Source organism: Mesocricetus auratus, unplaced genomic scaffold, assembly GCF_017639785.1.
Source record: "Mesocricetus auratus isolate SY011 unplaced genomic scaffold, BCM_Maur_2.0 Super-Scaffold_100009, whole genome shotgun sequence".
NCBI lineage: Eukaryota > Metazoa > Chordata > Mammalia > Rodentia > Cricetidae > Mesocricetus > Mesocricetus auratus.
The window spans coordinates 59517211-59538840 of record NW_024429193.1 but is presented as its reverse complement, the minus strand read 5'-3'; the positions used below and the strand labels follow the sequence as shown (position 1 = coordinate 59538840).

The 21630-nt window shown below is 45.6% G+C and overlaps 1 protein-coding gene across 1 annotated transcript; it reads right to left on the bottom strand.

The window, feature by feature from the left end:
• Window positions 1-2334: 2334 nt before the first annotated feature.
• On the bottom strand, window positions 2335-15819 carry Cd160 (CD160 molecule). Its single transcript, XM_021235460.2, has 5 exons — window positions 15715-15819; window positions 9521-9661; window positions 7001-7327; window positions 4224-4355; window positions 2335-2715 (listed from the first exon to the last, which is right to left on the bottom strand). The coding sequence occupies exons 2-5, from the start codon at window positions 9597-9599 to the stop codon at window positions 2708-2710; spliced, it is 546 nt and encodes a 181-aa protein (XP_021091119.1). The 5' UTR covers window positions 9600-9661; window positions 15715-15819; the 3' UTR covers window positions 2335-2707.
• Between the last annotated feature and the right edge of the window lie 5811 nt (window positions 15820-21630).

The following is a 21630-nucleotide window of genomic DNA, read 5'->3' as shown; positions in this document are numbered from 1 at the left end:
ATCCAAATAAACAAAGTTATTTGTTGTAGCATTTCCTTTTCACTAAGATCCTTAGTCCTATGCATCATGGGTATGGCTTATGATGGTTATTTTTTCTAATCAGAAGTGCAGTTATTTTTGTTTGTTTTTTTGAGATAGGTTTCTCTGTGTAACAGTTCTGGCTGTCCTGGAACTCACTTTGTAGATCATGTTGACCTAGAACCCACAGAAATCATCCTGCTTCTGCCTCCCAAATGCTGGGATTAAAGTCATGCACCACCATGTCCAGCCAGAAGTACAGCTTATAAGACCTAAAATTCATTAGAGATTCTTCCAACAAAAAGAGAGATAGATATATTTCTATAAATTTTTGATGAAAGAATATAGCAAAAGGCTGCTATGATTTCTGTATTTAAATCAATTTTGTTTTGTTACATTAGTTACATATATATTATTAGTTATATCAGTTACATATATACATATGCCATGTACATATAAGTATATGTGCATATGCATATGTATGTACATGTAACTTGATATGTACATATATCTAAGATATTTGAACAGAAGAAAAATAGCCTTGTAGGTTCTTTGTAGTAGCTCAGTAACTTCACAAGTTGTGAATTATACAGATTTTGGGGTTCATCGGTAAAAATTATGGGCTTATTTTAAATTGAAATTGATTGTGTCAGTACATTTTAAAAACCAAGGCAGTATTTCCAATTTCTGCTTAACTGAATCTTGAAATAAGCAGAATAAACAGATTCTTTAGGCATTTGCTTTATGGTTGCTTATTTATTCTGCTTAGTTCAATGCTTGTAAATGTCTTGATAAATGAGCAGAGATTGTATGTCTCCTGTGTAGATCTGTGTGTGCACTCTAGTTGATGCAATATGGTGTGTAGAACCTTCCCTGCAGTTGGCTGTCATGCTGAAGTTGCTGTGTTGAGCTGAGTAGTTACAGAAAGTCCTCTGAAGTGTAATTTTAAGCTAATGTGAGCTTCACATTTAGTTAAAACCATAAACACATGAAAGAGATTATAGAGAAGGTAATGGAGTGGAGAGAGTTTTGGAAACCTTGAAGTCAGGATTCAGATGACTCTGAATTTGTCTGTCAGGAAACCACTGCAGGACAGGAGATCTGATGGCCTCTCTGTGGTGCACACACATACATGCAGGCGAAACGTTCAAACACATGAAATAAAAATGTTTCACTTGCCCAAAGTCATGCAGTTATTTCATTGCAGTGCCAGAATTTGGCTCCAGATTTTTACATCACAAAGTCAAAAGTCCGTAGTTTGAAATTCACCCTATTAAAGATATTACTGCAACATGTCAATCTTGGGTCTTGGTCTCCACAAATCTTAGTTCCCACATTTGGTAGGTTGGTATCAAAAAGATGATTGGCAAGATGTCTATTTTGATGGCTTGACACTTAACTCGAATCAATTGTCTGTCCCTATCTTTTTTCATGTAGTCCCTGCTGTTGGAAAGAGTATGCGGCCCTTGTTCTGCATGTGATAGGAGGTTATCTGCCCAGAATCAAAGAGGGTCTGTGAGTTTAGGAACAAGAAAAGCCTGCAAATAACTGCTTTGAGCATCCTTGAAAAAGACTCATGACCAAAGAGGCTGTAGGTCCTTCGCTGAAGGTAGACAATTGCAATCCGTAGTGTCCCTGGCCCACATGATGCCCCGCCTCTTCTAGCAGCGCGTGGGGCACACTGAACACCAGCATCTGCCTTGATCTTTCGTTTTCCTTCCAAGCAGTCACTGTACCCAGTTCTCTTCTCCCTGTCCCTGCCAAAGTGCTTGTTTTGTCTTTTTTTCCTTTACAGTGTTAAATAAAGTTCTTTTTAAAAATGGCAGTTTCCTTTTTAAAGATTTATTTGTGTGTGTGTGTGTGTGTGTGTGTGTGTGTGTGTGCAGGTGCAGGTGGAGGCCAGCAGAGGGCATTGGGTAGCCTTCATCATTCTCTACCTATTCCCCTGAGGTACCATCTCACATTTTCTCCACTAGGCTGGAACTCAGCAAGCCCCAGTGATCCTCATATCTCTGGTCTCTTGAAGCTGAGGTTCCAGGTGTTTGGGGGAACTCCTGACTTGTCACGTGGGTCCTGAGAACCAAACTGCAGACTTTGTGTCTTCGTGATTGCACTTAACCAGAACTCACGGTAGAAGGAGAGGACCAACTCCCGATAGTTGTCCTGTGACCTCCATATGTTCAGTGTGCATTCACCCAGGCATCATGCACTCACATAAAATTAAAACTTGTTTGTTTTACTGCGTTGCAGAAGAGATGAAACATTACTTTGTGGTCTAAAACATACCTGGTATTTAAGGACAGCATACCAGCCACGTTTGCAAACTGTTTTCTTTATTGGCACCGGGGTGGGAGAAGGCAAGCTTGCACTGGCAGGAAGGCGGGGAGACCCAGGAGTGTGCCACGTGCCCCGAGGATCCTTGGAGTGGTTTTATTTATTGGGGTGGGGCACGGCAGTGCCGTGGAGGTCAGAGGACAGCTTGTGGGAGTCAGTCTGTCCTTCCACCTGTGGGTACGGAGGTTTGAGCTGCAGCTTGACAGGCACGCCCCTGTCCTGGTGTGCGCCATCTTACTGGCCCTCCGGATTCCCGGACTACTTAGCATCTGTTCCCGGTACCATTTTTCTCTGTGTGCATTGTCAGATTTATCTTGCTGTACCTTTTGAAGGGTGTCTTTTTTTGTCACAAGGTTTATAGAGCTGTAGAAAGAAAATGAATGGTTTCTGTTATTACCTCATAACTTAGACTAGCTGTGAAACAGAACACCTGATTTGGGAGGTCTCGCCTGTCCTGAGATGTGTGTTTGACAGGCTCTTGTGACTAGAAAGGGAATGGGGAAAATGTATGAGCATAATATCTGTGTTGTGTGGGGGACACAGGGAGGCACAGGGACCCGGGAAACTCCTTCATCTTTAACCTCACGTGAAAGAAAGCATCGTAACTTGGTCTCCCTGATATCGCTAAGGCCCAAGGAACTGTGTGCATCTTTCTGCTGAACACACCCTCTTCCATCATTCTACTAAGCCTTGAGTTGGAGGAAAATGAAGAAAAGGAAAAGCTTAGTGGTTGTTCACACCTGTAACACGGTGGTCGGATGCCTGGGGTAGGTCTGTGAGTTGGAGGTCAGTCTGGGCTGCATGGGGAAACCATGTCACAATCTCTCTCACACAGTTTCATAACAAAAGTAGTATATTTGGGCTGAAGAGATGGCTCAGCAGGTAAGAGCAGTGGCTGCTCTTCCAGAGGTCCTGAGTTCAATTCCCAGCAACCACATGGTGGCTCACAACCATCTGTAATGAGATTTGGTGCCCTTTTCTGGCCTGCAGGAAGAACACTATATTCATAATAAATAAATAAATCTTTTTAAAAAGTAGTATATGATTTAGCTTCATTTTTTTTCTTTTGTGTACCTTTAAAGCTCCTGGAGCACAGGAGAAAATAAATAATTGAATTTAAAGTTTCATTCTTGACTAGAAAAGGGGACCGGGAGCAGAGACTTTGCTGTTCTGGGTTACTCTGGAGTCAGAGTTAGTGGTCAGTTTCCCCTTTGAGTTTGTACTGTGCCTGAAGAGATAACATTTATTAACAAGCATATAGCTTCACCCACTAGAGAACCTTGTATTCAGTACCAGTAAATGGTCAGTCTGCTCCATCCCCAAATACCCCATGTGGAAGCTGGTCCCTTTGACTGCCAAGGACAGTCAAAAGCTTGCATCAGTTATTTGTTATTCAAAAGCCTGGTGACAAATTATTAAATGTCTCAGTCTTTTAAAACTCATTATGGTCATCAGCTTTGTGGAGGAGCTATGTTCAAATCCCATCTCAGACCGGCCCGGTCTCCTGCCTGGTTCATCTTTGTATAGCAACTAGAGATCTGTAGCTTGAGCTGGCAGTGCTGTGCTCTGTGAATGAGTGGAGGCAACTGTGTTTATTGTCCCACAGGCCTTCCCTAAGAAGTCTGACCTCTTACCCAGAGGAAAGTCCGACTCATCTGCCCCCATGTAGATAGAGAATTACGAGGACTTTAGTCCCTTTAATCCAGTTTTACCCACACACTGGTTTGCACTTTTCTGCAGATAGCCAGGGCTTGGAGAACATTTTCCCCTCCCTCTGAGCTTCCTTTCTGTACTTTCCCTCCTAGGAAATAATACAGCTGGCAAGGATACAAATGCACAGGTTGGAGTGTTGCACTCTCTTCTGGACATACCTTGAAGGGCCACCAGGCTTGCGATCAGCAACCCCCCGGCCTTGACTTGCAGGAAGCCGGAACTGAAGATGCTGTCAAAGCTGCTGAAGCCAGGGTGCTGCCTTTGTTTCTGCCTTATCTCGGTGTGGTTCCCTGTTCCAGGTTCAAAAGAGAATCATGGATCAGGAGAGCGTGTCAGAGTCAGAACTCCCTTTGTAGTGTTTCCCATGTGATCTCAAAGAAGGCTCGGCAGCAAAATTCACTTCCTGAGTAAATTTCCTTGATGTCAGTGGGCTATGATGATAGACTTAAGACAGAATCTAGCATTCAGCACATACAGAGATGCAAGGAGCCCTGGGAGGAGCTCTAGAGTTTTGACAGAAAGGCTAAACAGCTTACCTTGGACTTGGGTTTCCCTAGATTTCAGTCATTATAAACAGTCTTCTAGAATGGGTTGAGTAATTTAGCATAAGTTAAAATCTCGGGTGCTGGAATATGGCTGGAACTGCTGTCGTTGCTGCTCTGAGTGAGCACTGGGTTATAAGGAGCAAGGACTGTGCTCCCTGTTCTGTTGTCCAGCGCTGGGCACTGTGCTCAGGGTGCACTGTGGGTACTCAGTAAATGAATGAAGAGGGGGCAGGGGAATAGCCACTCTTGCAGTTTAACTGGAGCACAGAGGCTCAGTAAATACAATGAAATTGCCTAGAGCAGTGGTTCTCAATCTTCCTAATGCTGCGGCCCTTTAATGCAGTTCCTCATGTTGTGGTGACCCCAAACCAGAAAATTCGTTTACGAGATGGGTGAAGAAAACGAGGAGCCAGGGTTTTGGCTCATGGGCAGATGCTAGTCTCGGGGAAACAGTGTGAGGGGATGGGCGCTGCCAGGAGTGGTCCAGCTGCTGGCAGGTGCTTAGTTAAAGCGTAGGAAGGAGGTAGAGCAGGGGAGGGTGCCTTGTGGGACACTTGCAAAGTGCAGGTTTGACTCAGAGCGGATGCACACTCGGGGAGGGCCGGAAACGTGGACGAGGTGAGGACTTGCTAGATGGGAGGAGGAAATAGAGGCAAAGCAGATGAGAAATTAAACAATTCGAAGAACACTCTCAGAAGCCAGAGGAGAGGATTTCATGGACGAAAGAATAGTTACAAGTGCTGACAGCTCGTGTAGGCAGGTAGCAGCAAGCGAGGAAGGGAGAAAATACAGAGCCAGCTGGAGCATGTGAAAGATTAGTAACCAGAGAAGACAATGGGAACGTTTTTATTTACTGTGGGTAGAAGGCTAAGGTGATGTTTATTTGTTTACCGGCATGGTCCAGCTATGTAGTCCAGGCCCAAAACTTACAATCAGACTCAGTTTCCTGAATGCTGGTTTGCTGTATCCTTTAAACAGATTGTATGAGACTTTAAATCAGTTTCCTGAATGCTGGTTTGCTGCATCCTTTAAACAGATTGTATGAGACTGGCATGAGGTTCAGTGGTGAGCACTGGCTTAGCATGCTCTAGGTCCTGGGTCCAACCTCCAGCATTGAGAAATGCTCACACAGACAGTGTGTTTTCTATGTCATTGCACATCCAACAGTGTCACTCTTCTCACACACGTGGGTCCTTTGGCTGGATATAGAATTCTAAGTCAAGATAACATGACACACAGAATTCTGAAGGCCCTTTGTAGAGGTTGGCTGGAGTCATCACATTTGGGTTTACTGAGGTGGTAAGGGAGCAGGGGAGGTGTGCACACCGTGAAGGACATGGGTAGAGATAGAAGCCTTGCTCCTGTGTTGGGCCTAAGAAAGACTCGGATGCGAGGCCCAGTGTAAGCTCCTGAGCCTGGCTAGAGTTTGTCGACCTGTCTCTAACCTATAACCCCCACGTGGGTGTGACTCAGCCAGACCTGATGCAAGATTGCCCCCTGCCTAGCTACCTGCCTGCTTGGTGGAATACTATTGGCCCTTACTCCTCACATCACCTTACCTATCCTAAGATTCCCATCCCATACCTCAGCCCTATATAAGTTCCTGCCTGTTGGAATAAATCGAGATCCTGCTTCGACAGACTCCCGACTCAGTGTGTATCTCCCCACTCCCCCGTAAGTAATGGGGGGAGGGTCTGAGTAGTCAACACTAACCATCCTGCTCAACCCCAGGAGACTGGCCTGCCGAGAGGACCTGACACTCTGGGGGAGCTTGAGACCCAGAATGACAGTTTGGGGTTCCATCGACTTTATGACTTCTGATTCTAAGAAACTGAACCCATGGGGACTATCCATACTTCTTGCTTTATCTTTCTGTTTTAGTCCAGTAGCTTGACTAGCTTCATTTCATAGAGCCAGGTGCTTCTTAGGCAGTCATTAATTTTATTTTAAACCCATCTCTGTATTTGAGGAAATAGAGCATCTTCTCTGGGAGAACTCCAGAGTAGGCATCCAAAGACCTGGGTTCTAGACCTGTAATTTTACTAGTCCATCTCTTCACCTCCTGATGAGAAGACCTGGGTTCTAGACCTGTAATTTTACTAGTCCATCTCTTCACCTCCTGATGACTCAGTCTTCTAATGAGAATGAAAGGAACGTTCTACAAAGATGCTGAATAGTAAAGACAAAGATGAGATTACCTTTGTAAATGTACTTCGAAGAAAGGTTTAACATAAGGTATGTCAGCCAGGGAGGAGCTGGCAGAGGACTGGGTAACAGGAAGGAGGGGCCCTCAAAGGGATTGCTCTCTAGGACCTCAAATTGCTACTTGAAGCTCCCACTGTCAGCCCTGCTCACTGCTCCCCCGGGGCATTTGGTTATTAGGCACTCACCTGTAACTAGGACAGAGAAGAAATGGCCATGAATGTGGATTTCTGGCTTCTGGCTTCTGGCACAGCACTGGTAGGTCCCGCTGTCTGATGGCGTGGCTTGTTCTATGGTGAACACCAACTGTGATGACTGTTCAGTGATGCTATCCGTCCCAGGATCCCTTTTAACCCTTAGCTGCTCTAAGCTGGTGTCAGGGGAACAGTCCCAGGACATGTCTTTGCACCAGAAGAGTACGAGCCCCTCCGCTTCCTCTTTCTTGTGCCACAAAGTACAGGTGAAGTCCAGTCGCCCTCCTCTCTGGGATGCTGAGCTGGTGACCCGGATGCAGCCTGGAATGGAAATGCAGGAGTTGCCCGTGAGAATCCAGGGGGAGTTCCTCAAGTCATACCTAGCTGGTTCCTGTCAGTAGAGTACAGTCTTTGACAGTGACACTGGCAGATGGGAAACCCAACTTCTGGTTGTCCCTGTGATAATAAGCACATTGCCTGCCTCTTCTAATTCTCCTGGGAGATGAGACTTAAGGGACAAGATACATGTAAAGAGTCTACACCATGATGCTGGGGTACATGTCTTAGTTACTTTTCTATTGCTGTGACAACACACCATGACCAAAGGCAACTTATAAAAGAAATTGTTTAATTTTTCAGGGAGGGTTAGAATCCATGATGGCAGAACCAGGGCATGGTGGCAGGAACAGCTGAGAGCTCACATCTTAAAACCATAATCAAGAAAGAGAGCACACTGAGAATGGTAAGAGGATTTTGAAACCCTAAGTCTGTCCCCAGTGACACATCTTTTCCAACAGGGCCATACGGCCTAATCCTTCCCAAATACTGGGGACCAAATACTCAAATGCCAAGACTTATTCAGGACATCTTATTCAAACCATTAAAGCTCTACTCTCAAGTGTACAGCCCAGTGTAAAAATTAGCAAATTATAAGCCAGGCAGTGGTGGCGCACGCCTTTAGTCCTAGCACTAGAGAGGCAGGGACAGGCGAGCTCTGTGAGTTTGAGGCCGGCCTGTTCTATGAGGAGTTCCAGGACAATCAGGGATACACAGAGAGACCCTGTCTCAAAAAACCAAATAATAATGATGATGATTGTAATAATAATAGGTAAAATAAATTTTAAAAGATTCAAGAAATACTGCACTCCAGATTCCAGGCAGTAACAGAGCAGCCACGGCTAAAGGCAGAACGTGCAAACCCCTCTCGGTAGAGGCAGTGGCGGTGGTGTCCCTGGGTCTGGGTGTGGCAGAGTGGATGGGTCGGGGAGATACCCCGTACCAATGGGAAGAATGTGTCTACAAGACACAAGTCCATTCTTGTATGACTGCAGACAAGAGTCTGAACGTTTTCCTACTTTAGGAAGAGAAATCAGTTGTACATCATAAAATCAAATGTGTGGCAAGGCCTTAGTGGGAGTGTACAGGAAGTAAGGAGGGGAAGGAAATGGTGTGGGCATGAAATGGAGCTCCAGGAAGGTAGCACAGGAGACCAGCGTGCCAGGAGAGCGCCTCAGGCATATCTTCAAGCCAAAGGTCAGAAGCAATAAAGCCTTAAAAACTCTTCTTTCATGGTTCGAGTCTACCAATGTAGCTGTGGCCAGCAAGCCCTGCAGCTGCTTTGAGAACTTACATCCACAGTGCCTTTGCGCTCTGTAAGTGTTGTACAGAGTTCCAAAGGTAGATCTGAACAGATGGTTTATGATTACCAGAAGTCTTATATCCTAATTAAATCCACGAGTTGGATGTTTTTATTTTCCTTTCGTGTGGTTAGACTCAGTACAGGTTTTAGAGGAAGGAATCAGACATGAATGGGGATGCCCCAAGTCAGTGCCTGAGAGTTTGAACCCATGTTCCACAGGGTCAAAACCCGTTGGTTGTTATTTCCTCTGTAGCCTTGCTGGGATGCCTGCAAGCACTTGTTCTCCTTACGCCTTGACAGGCACATGACAAAGTGTCTGAATACTATTCTTAAAGATTTCTCAGGAGGTTGGTCTTCCATTCTACTTTTTTAAGGTTTACAGGCACCAGGGTTTGAAGGAATGTGGTGGGCACAAATCTCTTCCTCACAGGTTGCAGCTTTCCCTGGCATTGCAAAGCATTGAGGTGGGTAAAGCAGATGGCATCGCAGAGCATGGGAGTGGGTAAAGCAGGCAGGAAAGTGCTTATTCCCTGACTCACCAAGTGTATTTAAATCTGTCTGTCCGTCTGTCCGTCTGTCAGTCTGTCTATCTATCTATCTATCTATCTATCTGTCTATCTATCTTCTATCATCTGTTATCTAGCTATCTATTATCTATCACCACAAAATAACATATTACTACCAAATTATGCAATTACTATAATTGAGGGCGCTTACAGGTTCCTGTGCATGCCTGAAAGAATCAGGGAATCTTTACAGAGAAATCAGTGCTTGTGTTGAGACTTTTCCCTACAAGAAAACATGCATTGGAAGCATCCTTCCCCTGAGCCCTGCATTCTCCTAAAGGCTGTCTCTGTCTCGGGACCTATCCTCACCGCCACGTTGGAAGTCCACCATTGCCAGCAGGATGGCCAGGGCACAGCAGCTTCGGCCAGGTGACATCAGGATTCCCATGTTGTCGGCAGCCCCAGGAATTTCACATAAATGTTGGCTTTGCTGGTCCGTGCCTCACACTCCTGAAAGCACAGAGACGCGTTAGGTGAAGCCTCCCAGGCCTCTAAGACTCTCTCTACTTTAAGCACTTGTTGGGTTGCTCAAAGTGTGCCAGAGATGAAGAGAGCCTCAGGGTGCAGAGAGTTTGGAAGGGATTTAAAAGGTCAAGTGAGCTATAACTGAGAGATGTTGCCTATTTTTTCTGGGCTCATTTGGCAGATAGCTCCTGTTACATACACACACACACACACACACACACACACACACATGTATGTATACATATATGTGTATATATAATATGTAAAAAGGAGAACAAGAGAGGATAAATATTAGGGAATGAGGAAGGACTGAATTCAGGTAGAAGGCACTTGTGTCATGAAAGAAGATATAAAATTAACAATGTTTTCCTTTCAACTCTATCATGGATGTTTTGGTGATGGGTAAGTGCAGGAAAACGTATTGGGTAGTGAAAGTGTAAAATCCGATGTGAAGGCCGCCAGTGTCAGAATGCCTGTGTCAGTTCCATGACGTTTACGGAAATGCATAGACATGGATGTAGAATCTTGACATATTCTTCTCTACCATTGCCTTCTCTTACCCCTACCCCCGTTTTTTTCCAGACAGGGTTTCTCTGTGTAGCTTTGGAGACTGTCCTGGAACTCACTCTGGCCTTGAACTCACAGAGATCTGCTTGCCTCTGCTTCCCTAGTGCTGGGCTACCACCGCCGGGCTTATTCCCCTTTTCAACCCAAGAAAGCCCAACTACAATTTTTCCATTCTTATTTTACTTGTATGGGTGTTTTGACTGCATGTATATTCATGAACCACAGGCATGTAGTGCCTGTAGAGGCTAGAAGAGGATATTCCCCCTATTGCTATTTTGAAAGATAGGTTATGTTCAATTTATATTTTACTTAGGGAGAATTGAAATTTTTGTGACATTAATTCTTCAGATCCAAGAATATGTTCCCATGTTGTGTAGTAGTTACTTTTCTGTTGCTCTGATAAAATATCAGTCCCAAAAGCAACTTATTGAAGAAAGTTTGAGTTTACAATCCAGTGGAATATGATGTCATCACAGCTGGGCATGTGGTAGCTCACACTTGGAAGACAGAGTCAGGCGGATCCCTGTGAGTTGGAGGCCAGCCTGGTCTACATAGTGAGACCCTGTCTCAGACCAAACAAAATTCAACCATATACTGCATGCAAGAGGAATATTGAAGAGGACTGAGGGCTGGAGAGATGGCTCAGAGAGTAAAGGCACCTGCCACCAACCCTGATGCCCTGAGTTTGATCCCCAGGACCTATGTGATAGAAAGAGAGAGCCCACTCCTGAAACTTGTCCTCTGACTGCCACACAAGTGCTGGGGCACACGTGCCCTCCCTCAAATACACCCTAAAATAAAAATAAATGTCACTAAAAAGAGTAATGACGGGCCTGGAGAGATGGCTCAGAGGTTAAGAGCACTGGCTGCTCTTCCAGAGGTCCTGAGTTCAATTCCCAGCAACCACATGGTGGCTCACAACCATCTATAATGAGATCTGGCGCCCTCATCCGGCCTGCAGGCATATCTGTGCATGCAGAACACTATATATATAAAAAATAAATAAAAATCTTAAAAAAGAGTAATGACATGGAAATTCAAAACTATAAGGATGAAAATGGTGGTTAAGTATTGTTGGCATAACTAAATTAACACGAGGCAGGAGGTGTACAGTTTATGAAGAAGTACATCTGGTCACTGACGCCCTTTGCTGGCGTCTACACCCACTGCACCACGTGGTGCATGAACACACTTACAGGCAAAACACCCAGATGCATAAGAATAAATTATCCGAAACTGTGTAATAAACCTTAAACTGTACAAAGTAGAATTTGGAGAAACTTCTGGAAGACATGAGAACTACATTGATACCCAGCTTTCTCAACTGTTAAATGATTTATAAGGTATGGACAGAAGATTTAAAGAACAACCAACCCAATGGAAATCTAGTAGACTTTCCATCAAATCATTGCAGAACATATATTCTTGTAAGCAAACCAAACAGTTTAAAAATAGTGTACTAGCCAATAAAGCGAATCTCAGATTCTGTTTCACTTCAAATTAACTTAGTGTCAAAAACAACATGGTACATCTAAACCGTATTCTGGGGTGTCATCAAACTTCCCGGGCTCCTGTGCTAGACCCTAGGTTAAGCCCTTGAGAAATGAAAACATCTGACTAGTACTTCCCGTCCAGCACGTGGCACATATGTGGGGGACAGACAGATCATTCATTACACAGGACTCTACTACATGTGGCTGGATGCCTCCTAGTCAGGTCAAGTTTGAAATCTGGCTTGACAATTACTAGTTCTCTAATGTTGGAAAAGTTTACTGATGAATGAAAAGTTGATAATAGTGTTCTCTTCCCAAGGTAATTATGGGAGTTAATTGGCAGCCTTGTGAGCATAGCATGGTGCTTGGCGTAGCTCAACTGCTCAATAAACGTTAGCTGTGATTATTCTTATGGCCACACAGTAGGCTGCAGTTCATACCCACATACACAGTTGTATTTAGTTCTTACAAAACTCTGAGCTATCGTCAACCACGTGTGTGTACAGTAGTCTTGGAGAAGCTGTGTGACTTGCTTAAAGTCTCACAGACTGGGGGGAGCTGGGATCCTAACCCTCTGGGAGTCAGTCTCTTTGGTGCCTCCCGTTACAGACATCTCTCTCCGCTCTCAAACAGTGACGCATAAAGGGCTGTGACAAGAACAGAATTGGGGATGCAGTTTACAAGGTTAAGAAAAGGAGAAAATCAGGCCTGGGGCTCTGGGAAGGTTGCAGGATGGCAGTGGAGTTGGGCCCCGGCCGTTTTGCTGGCTTCAGGTACCCGAAGGACGAGGTGGGAGAAGGGCGGTGGAGAACCGGCTGGGAGAGTTGTGGCTGTGAGGTGCCAGAAGGTTCTGCCTCTTCTCCAGGACTGTGTCCTCAGGGACTGGTGCAGTGGGGTGCGAGGGGCGGAGTAGGGACTGCTTCCAACTCTAGAACGGCCAGGCAGGCTGGCCTGCTGACAGAGGGTCACTCCGCCGGAGTGGCTTTGCGGTGCTGAGGTCCTGCTGGACCGGAGTGTGTAAGTCTGTTTGGGCTCCTCAGCCGGGCTGGGGGTAGGCGGGAGTGGGGTGGGGAGGAGGGCAGTGGGGTGAGGACTCCCTTGGTAGACGTGGCCTTGATGCCCGGAGCATCTGGTGTGTCGCGGGCAGGCACAGCTCACTAGAGCTTTCGCCGCTAGAGGGCGATGCCTCCCAGCCCCGCGTGTGACCGCCATGGTGTTGCAGGCTCAGTCCAGCCCCGACTCCTCCCGGCAGAGGAGTGGGAGAATGGCGGGGGCACGAGGTCGGAGGCGGGGACAACCTTAACTAGGGGTGGAGAAGAGGAAGAGAGTGCCAGATTGAGTTTGGTGGGCCTAGTAACTTGGACGGCGCTCGAAGCTGCAAATGGCTCTCACGCATCAAGAGAGGTGGGGTATGGGAGGGCGTCCAGGACGCCCCAGCCGCAGGTCCCGCCTCCCTCACTTATGCGGTGGACTCTGGAGGGTTCAGATAGGGTTGGCATCCTCGCCTTTAAGTCTTCCTTGAACTGCTCTGACCTTAGGGACTTCTGGACTCTCAGGAATCTTTGATAAGAGGTGGAGGACAGCAGTAAACGCCCTCCTCTCTAAATTCTGAGAAACCAGAGTTCCGGGGACGCCTTGGCGCACTTGGTGTTCTCAGCCAGCTCTTCCAACCCGGTTCATTGAGCTGGAGCACAGCTCCCTAACCTCAGCTCAAAGGAAACCATGGAGGGCGAGAAGGCTCAGCTGGTAAAGGCGCTCGCCACATAGCCTAAGGACTTGAATTCGGCTGAGACTCACGGTGGAAAGAGGTAACCTCTGACCTTCACATGCACCTACACACACTAAATAAGTATAGTGAAAATTGTACTTTAAAGGGGACCAAGGAGCCTTTTGAAGACCCCGTGAAGCACGCGAGGCTTGTGTTCATAAGAGTGCCGTCAAAACTCTCCAATGATGGTTTTAGCAGAGTCGAATCCCTTTTTCCTTTAATCCTGGGTATTTTGTGTCTCTTTCCGAGATTGTATGGAAACACTAGAGAACCCGCAGTCCTGTAGAGTTTATCTGCAAACCTGTACAGTTTTTACAGTCACAACGTACTTTTGCTACCTTCTAATTTATTTTGCAATACATTATTGTGTGGTAGTAAATTCCTTTCAGTTATGTGTGAAGGAATAAATTAGTTAAAATGCTCTTTGTAGAAGAATTAACAAGCTGGGTTGGAGAAATGGCTCGCTGCTCTAGCAGAAGACAGGACTGGGTTCCAGCACCCACAGGGCCGCACCATTCCAGCTTGAGGGCACCACCCAACACCCTCTTCTGACCTCTGTGGGCACCAGGCACACATGCAGTGCATATGTGTGTGAGGGCACATGTTGTTCATGTGTATGTGTAGGCAAAAACTCATAACATATAAAATTAGAAAAATCAGCCTAGCATTAGAAAAGCAAATCATGTAAGAAAAAAGGAAACAAATTCTATAGAGACAGCTGTTAGACAGCTATAGGAATGCATAACAGATAACACACCCTTCTTTGCATATAGTGTCTATCTGATAACACAATTTCTCTTTTTAAAAATATTTAAAATGCAGTCAAATGCTGTACATTGGTGGCGCACGCCTTTAATCCTAGCACTCGGGAGGCAGAGGCAGGCGGATCTCTGTGAGTTAGAGGCCAGCCTGGTCTACAGAGCTAGTTCCAGGACAGCCTCCAAAACAATGTAGAGAAACCCTGTCTCGAAAAACCAAAAAAAAATTTAAAATGTAGGTTTTCAATATTTTATTTGATGTGTATAGTTATTTTGCCTACATGTTTGCTTGTGTACCATTTGTATGCCTGGTGCCCATGGAGGCCAGAAGAGGGCGTTGGATCCCCTGGAACTGGATACAGATGGTTGTAAACCTCCATGTGAGTGAACCAAGGCCTCTGCAGGAGCAGCTGGTGATCACTCCAGCCCTTGTCTGGGCCAGTGAAGTGTAACAGCTGCTAAAAGGTTTGAAGACACTGGGCTCTCTTCTAACGGCGGGTTCTACTGTGGCCCTTGTCTTTTTTTTTTTTTTTTTTGAGGCAGGTGTCTCTGGGTAACAGTTCTAGCTGTCCTAAAGCTTGCTCTGTAGATCAGGCTGGCCTCAAACTCAGAGATCGCCTGCCTCTGCCTCCTGAGTGCTGGGATTAAAGGCGTGGCCCACCACATCCAGCTCCCTACCTGCATTTTTAATGGAAGCAAATACCAATTACCCAGTAGCGACTGACAAAATCGAAGATGCGTTTTCTCCCCAGATTCATAAATCCTATTTGTGGTCTGATCTTGTGGAGGGTCACAACACCCTAGGTTAGCAGCCATCTCTGATTCACAGGCAGAGGGTTCTTCCCACAGAAGGATGTAGCTGGAACTGAACTTAGAGCAAATCACTACTTTTTTTTTTTGAAACCTCGGAATTTAGAGTTTTACTGCCCTTGTTGGTGTCACCTCCAGTGCATACCATGTAGGACATGAATGTCCCTCAGAGATGCCTCACAGAGGCAGCTCACAACTCAACCCAGACCCAAGACAAGAGCTTTGGCAAAGGCTTGACAGCCTTTGGTGATTTTCTTGCTGGAATTCTTCACCTCCTTTACATTTATAGAAACGTGTGTCTTTTACCCACTGTCTTCTCGTGAAGACAGAACCAAAGAGAGCAGCCTGAAGGATTCAGCGTGTGTGAGTTAAGCTGGTCACCGAGACTTCCCTCCCAGGCGTGTGCTGTGGTTCTGATCCCCTTGAAGGCATGTCTGAACCAGACAAGGGCTTGAAGCCCATCAGAAGGAAGGGTGAGCACACTAGCTCACCGCCGTAAGTAGCCTCTCTCTTTCTCAGGCCTCTGAGGGCAGAGAACATCTATTTCCCTCTGAGAAGCCAGTGGCCTAACTGAGCTTGGCCTCCTGGGAGCAAGTGTCCCATCTCTCCTCCCAGAGCCCAGGTTCCCCACAGCCTCTTTACCTCAGGACAGAAGCTCTTCCCTGATCTCTGCTGGGGCTCCGCTGACTGCTCTTGATTCCTATACTCTTTTTCTTTTCTTCTTTTTTTTTTTCTTGCTCTTGTTAAAAACCCCACTTCCGTCAAAGCTCATACTCTCATATTTGATCTTTGAAAAACCACAGGATGGGTTTTTAGCAGCGAGGGGGTCTTCCTGCCTTTCTTTCCACCCCTGTAGTTTTTCCTCTCTGCTTTCTCTCCCTCATCTCCTTCTGTATTATTAGAAATTTCCTAGGAAATGGAGTTTTTTTTTTCACTTGTTAACTGATAAGGATGGCACTGGTAATAATAGAAATGACCAGAAGGTGTAAATACAGAGCGTTCTCTTGGAGATAAAGGTCCTACGACTTTTCCTGTGAGTACCTTTTGATTTGGAGTAGTTTAGAGGGGACTGACCTGTTCCACTCTGAGCACAGAGCAGTAGGGAGCCCTGAGGTTCAGAAACACCTGCCACAGTTGCCGGCTAGGGCCAGGCTGGCCACAAGGAGTGGCGTTGGGGAAGTTTGTTCATGGCTGCTAGAGAGCACTCCCGCCATTGCTGTCCCTGCTCTTGTGACAGACAGTCTGGAGTTCTACAGAGAAGTCCTCTGGCACTTGCGGTCCCACCAGTTGCCTCGCTGAAGCTGTCTTCAGATGAGACAGACTTCAGAAACGTGTCAGTCCATTAGTGCTTGGCTTTCATGGCATGATGAGATTCTAGGGAACCCACATTAGGAAGGAGAATCTCTCATCTCATCTCCGTGTTTCATGAGCTGCTAAAGTAGCCCAATATTCTTTTATTATATTTATTTATCCATCTATTATGTATAGAGTGTTCTGCTGGCATATATCCCTGCCCGCCAGAAGAGGGCACCAGATCTCATTATAGATGGTTGTGGTTGCTGGGAATTGAACTCAGGACCTCGGGAAGAGCAGCCAGTGCTCTTAACCGCTGAGCCATCTCTCCAGTCCCAGTCCCAATATTCTTATTCTCCATCCCTGAGATAGTGGGTAAGTTCAGTTATATGCTTTTGCCAATGTTGCATTGTTGTCAAAAGAAAAACAGTTAAGTGTTTTGCCTGCTTTTAAAAAAAAGGAGGAAAAAATAGAAAGAAATGAACTGAGTGGATGTCAAATCATATTTTTATTTTTTATAGAATTATGGGGTTCCCGAATTGGAAGGACACCTGTGTGTGTTGGCACAGGCTTGTGATCATAGCATTTGGGAGGCAGATGCAGGAAGACTTTGAGTTTAAGGTCTTCGATCCTATCTTAGAAACAAAATAAGTAAATAAAAATCAAAAGACAGAAAGCCATAGTCGCCTGCTAATTCAGCCTGTAATGATGTATAGAAATGTCTGTGTTAGTACTTCTCAAATGCAGGTGTGTCCAAATGGCCAGGAGGGCTTGTTAAAACAGTTGAGGAATTGTAGTTCAGCGTTCATGCAGAAACACAGTTCTCACCACAAAGGGGTTCAACGTTTATTCTGGAACTAAATATGAGTGACCATGGCCTGGGGATGTGGATTTAGGTCACCCATCCCAAGTCCTATGTTCTGGTGTGGAAAATGTTTCGTGAAGTTTTTATAGAAATAGAAAGTCATAAATCAGGGTACTTTTCAAGTACATTGGTGGAGGCCACAGGAAGGCCAGGAGAACAGTTGTGGTCCTTAGGTGCTAGCCCACAGCATTCTAGCCTCCTTGATTGGTGGAAGCTGGGGTTCTGTGATGTTAATTCATTCCAAGAGGCTTTAAGATGTCAGCCTGACAGGGAATTGGGCAAAGAATGGCTATTTGGGAAGCCAAAGATAGCTCCAGATACGTTGCAAATTGGCTCTTGATTTGTAACATCCCAACTCTACAAAATCACTGAAGTTCTAATCTGTCAATCAGCCTTGAGGAGGTTTCAGTTTCAAGGTAGTGACAACTTCTTTCTGGAACTTTACAACGGTGGTTGAGGGCTTGTCTGCCACGTTCAAAGCCCCAGGTTTGATCCATACATTGCATAAATCAGGTGGGACAGACCGTAAACCCTAGCACTGGAGGAGGATCAGAAGTTTACCGCCAGTCTGGGCCAGAGATCCTGCCTCAAAACAGCAATAATAACAGCATTGAAACATCATAGCTGGCCTGGCGTTAGAGTTACACTGATGGCTAATCAGTTTGTGCTCACCTGCAGCTTCCCAGCCACCAAGGAGCAGCTCACTGAGAGCTGGTTGTGAGCCTTAGAGTCCCAGACTTCTTCCTCAGATTACAGCCCATCTGCAGCCCTCTACTATCCTGTAAATTCTGGGGTCCCCACTGCCATAGGGAGATATAGAAGAGCCTGTCTACGAATCAGTAAACACACTCCCTGACATCATGCTAACACACACCCCTGCACAATGGGTACCCTTCAACTAGAGTACCCCTTCCCCATACTTCCCCCACATCCTACGATAAGTCTCACTATGTAGCCTTGGCTGGCCTTGAACTCACAGAGATCTGCCTGCCTTACCTTCCCTAGTGCTGGGATTAAAAGCGTGCGCCATCACTAGGGTCCCATGTCTTGCATCCTTTCTTCGGTCCCTCTAGTGGTATAGCTCATTACCCTCAAAACCACTCACCTGTTGTTTTCTCTCTTTTTTTTTGATTATTTTCATTCAATATATTTTAATCATGTTTTTCCCACTCACTCCCAGATCTTCCCCACCTCCCTACCTGCCATCTTCATGTTCTCATGCTCTCAAAAAACAAACAAAATAATAATAATAATAAAAAGCCCAAGAAAAACAAAATGAAACAAAACATCGACAAAAAATATCATTGACTCTGTTCTGTGTTGGCCAATTTCTCCTGCGCTTGGGGCCTGTCTGGAAGTGTAGTTGATATCCCAGTGAGACTCCATTAGAGAAAACAGGTTGCCCCTTTGCCAGTGGGTAGCAATTGTAGATGGTTCTTGGTTAGGATGGGTGCTGTGTTCACTTTCCCACCCAGGGCTTGGGACCTCTGCTTGCTTGAGCCTATAAAGGTTGTGTGTGCTGCCACATTGTTCCCTCGGTGTCATCTGTCACCTCTGGTTCTTACTCTCATCCTGCCCCCTCTTCTGAGTCCTGAGGGGAGAGGCTTGGTGAAGACGCTCATTTAGGACCGGATGCTCTCAGGGCTCTCCCGCTCTGCACACTGTCCCGCTGTGGGTCCCTGTGTTAATTTCCATCTACTGCAAAAAGATGATGATCTGATCTGGGCCGACTAAGGCACTGATCTCTGGGTGTCACAGTGTGCCGGGAGGAGTCATTGTATTGCTGAGTCCCGTTAGCAGAATGATAGTATTAGGTTTTCTCCTATGCCCACCACCTGCTTAGTCTCAGGTTCTTAGCCACTTTAGCAGTTTCAGTTATGAGATGTATTTCATGAAGTGGGTCTTAAGGCCAGCTTTTAAAAGGAGGTTGCTACACCCGTGACGTTTATGACACTGTTGCAGCAGTATGTCTTGCAGGCATGTCGCTGTTGTAGCTGCAGGGTTTATAGGTGGGTAATATTGGTATTACCTTTCCCCTCCAGTAGCATGCAGGGTACTGGTCAATAGGGGGGAAGCTTCTAGCTAGGCACCAGTTCCACTTCTACATGTTAAGGACATAAGTATTTTCAGAATAGAGCCTTGCCATCCGAGAGTGGAGAACAATTGATAGACTCTGCAATAGCCTGTGATATTTGGGAGTCCCTGTGGGGCCCCTTTGGCCAACGACCCAACAACATGCAACCTATTCCTGCTGTTGGAAGTTTTACTTGATGGCATAAGATGTTTGGTTGGAGCAATCTCTCCCCTATTATTTGGTGACTCTGGTAAGACTCCTTTCATATGTGCATATATGTTAGGATGCCTTCTGTTAGTTGTCTCTCCCCATAGTCCCTTCCTGTTCAATCCTCCTATTCTTAGTTTCTCCTTTGTCTCTCCATAATGCTTTATTCTATTTCCCCTTCCTTGTGATCTCCCCTCCTCTCCTCCCCTCCCCTCCTCCTCTCTCCTCCCCTCTCCTCCCTTCATCTCCCCTCCCTTATGTAACACAAAAAATAAGAACCCAGAGATAGATATTGGAGTTTAAGCTTCAAGCTGAAGATCAGAAAAGCAAAGCAGCCGGCCACTGGCTCTTACCTCTACCTCAGGCTGAAAGGGCTGTCCTCTCCTCAGCGTGGCTGGAGAATAAACGTTTCCACCAACCTTCAGACTGCAATCCTGTCTCCACTAGACCTCAGACTGCAATCCCAGGCTGCTGCCTCTTCCTTTTATTCCTCTCAAATCCGGGATTAAAGCCGTGTGATCCCAAGTACTGATATCACCTTTGTGTGATCTGTTTCTCTTTAGGACTGGATAAATTTCATGTAGCTCAGTGTGGCCTTGAACTAACATAGATCTGTCTGCTTGTCTCTTGAGTACTGGGATTAAAGGCATGTGCCACCACTGCATAGCTCTATGGCTAGCTTGTATGGCTGCTGGGATTAAAGGTGTGTATCACCATTGCCTGGCTCTATGGCTTGTGGCTAGCCTTGCTTTCTGTATCCTCAGGCAAGCTTTAATAAATCATAAAATATCACCACACCCTTACTAGGTAACTAACCTCTGGTTATTCCAGTAGTAACACACATATTGGAAAAAAACTAACATCCATAATATTTCTCCTTTTGGGTCTGGCTTACCTCACTCAGGATAATTTTTCCAGCTCTATCATTTACCTGATAAGTTTACTTTTCCCAACAACTGAATTATCTTCCACTGTAAATGTGCTACATTTTCATTATCCGTTCATCAGTTGATGGGCATTTAGGATGGTTCCCATTTCTAGGCATTGAGTAGAGAAGCATTGGTTGGATGAGCAAGTGTCTCTATAGGTCACCTGATATTCTCTGTTGAATTCTTCAGTTATTATTGAAAACTCTTCCTCAAGGTATTGTCTTATCTCCCTTGGACTTCTGAACCTGGTCCTAATTCTGCTGAGGGCTCACTGTCACATTGTGCTTGATGGTCAGTCACGAACTTAAGGGTCAGACTGTCTGGGTTTCTGTTCCGCCTCTACCACTTTACTGTATGACTTTGGGCAGGTCATCCAAGTTTTCTGGATTTTCCTCACCTTTAGAATTGGGATAATGATTGATATTTAGATAATTGAGACAAAGCATGGGAAACAATAGGCCTGGTCCTCAACAGGGTAAGTCATCAGTGGGTATTGGCTGTTATAATTACTTCATTTCAGAAGTAATTACTTTCAAACAGTCTATCGAACCTCTGAAGAAAGTTAATTTTTCGCAATGTAGGCACAGTAGCAAGTACCTATCATTTTAGCACTAAGATTATTCACGTGGATGCAAGAGGCTCTTGAGTTTGAGGCCAGCCTGAGCTATAATGTGAAACAAAAACAAAATAAGAATTTATTCTCCCGAATGTTTCTCCTTCGGAGGTTAAATATCTCTAGCTCTTTTTGATTATTTCTTGTGGGTTTGTTTTCTTCAGGGCTGGGGACTGAACCTCTAGCTTTATGCATGCCAGGAAAGTGTTTTACTGTTGAGCACACACGTAGCCCGATGGCTTGGTTTTAATGTCTTCTTTCCCTTGTAATGCTCCTGTGGACAGAGTCCAGACTGCCATGCTCACTCATTAATTGCAGGAGTTCACGCCTGCCTCCTGCCTTCTTTTGTCACTGCTTCCAAAGATGCCAAAGTTAATCTCTGCACTTCATTGGATGTCTCAGACTTGTAGATGGCCAAGGCCTACCCAGTCTATGTGTGAGGAGTAAATGATGCTGTTCTGCATTTTTCCCCCTCAAGGCTCCCTTGGCTGACTCCACGAGAGGCTGTGTGTGTGTGTGTGTGTGTGTGTGTGTGTGTGTGTGTGTGTGTGTGTGTGATATTGGACTGATCTAAGCA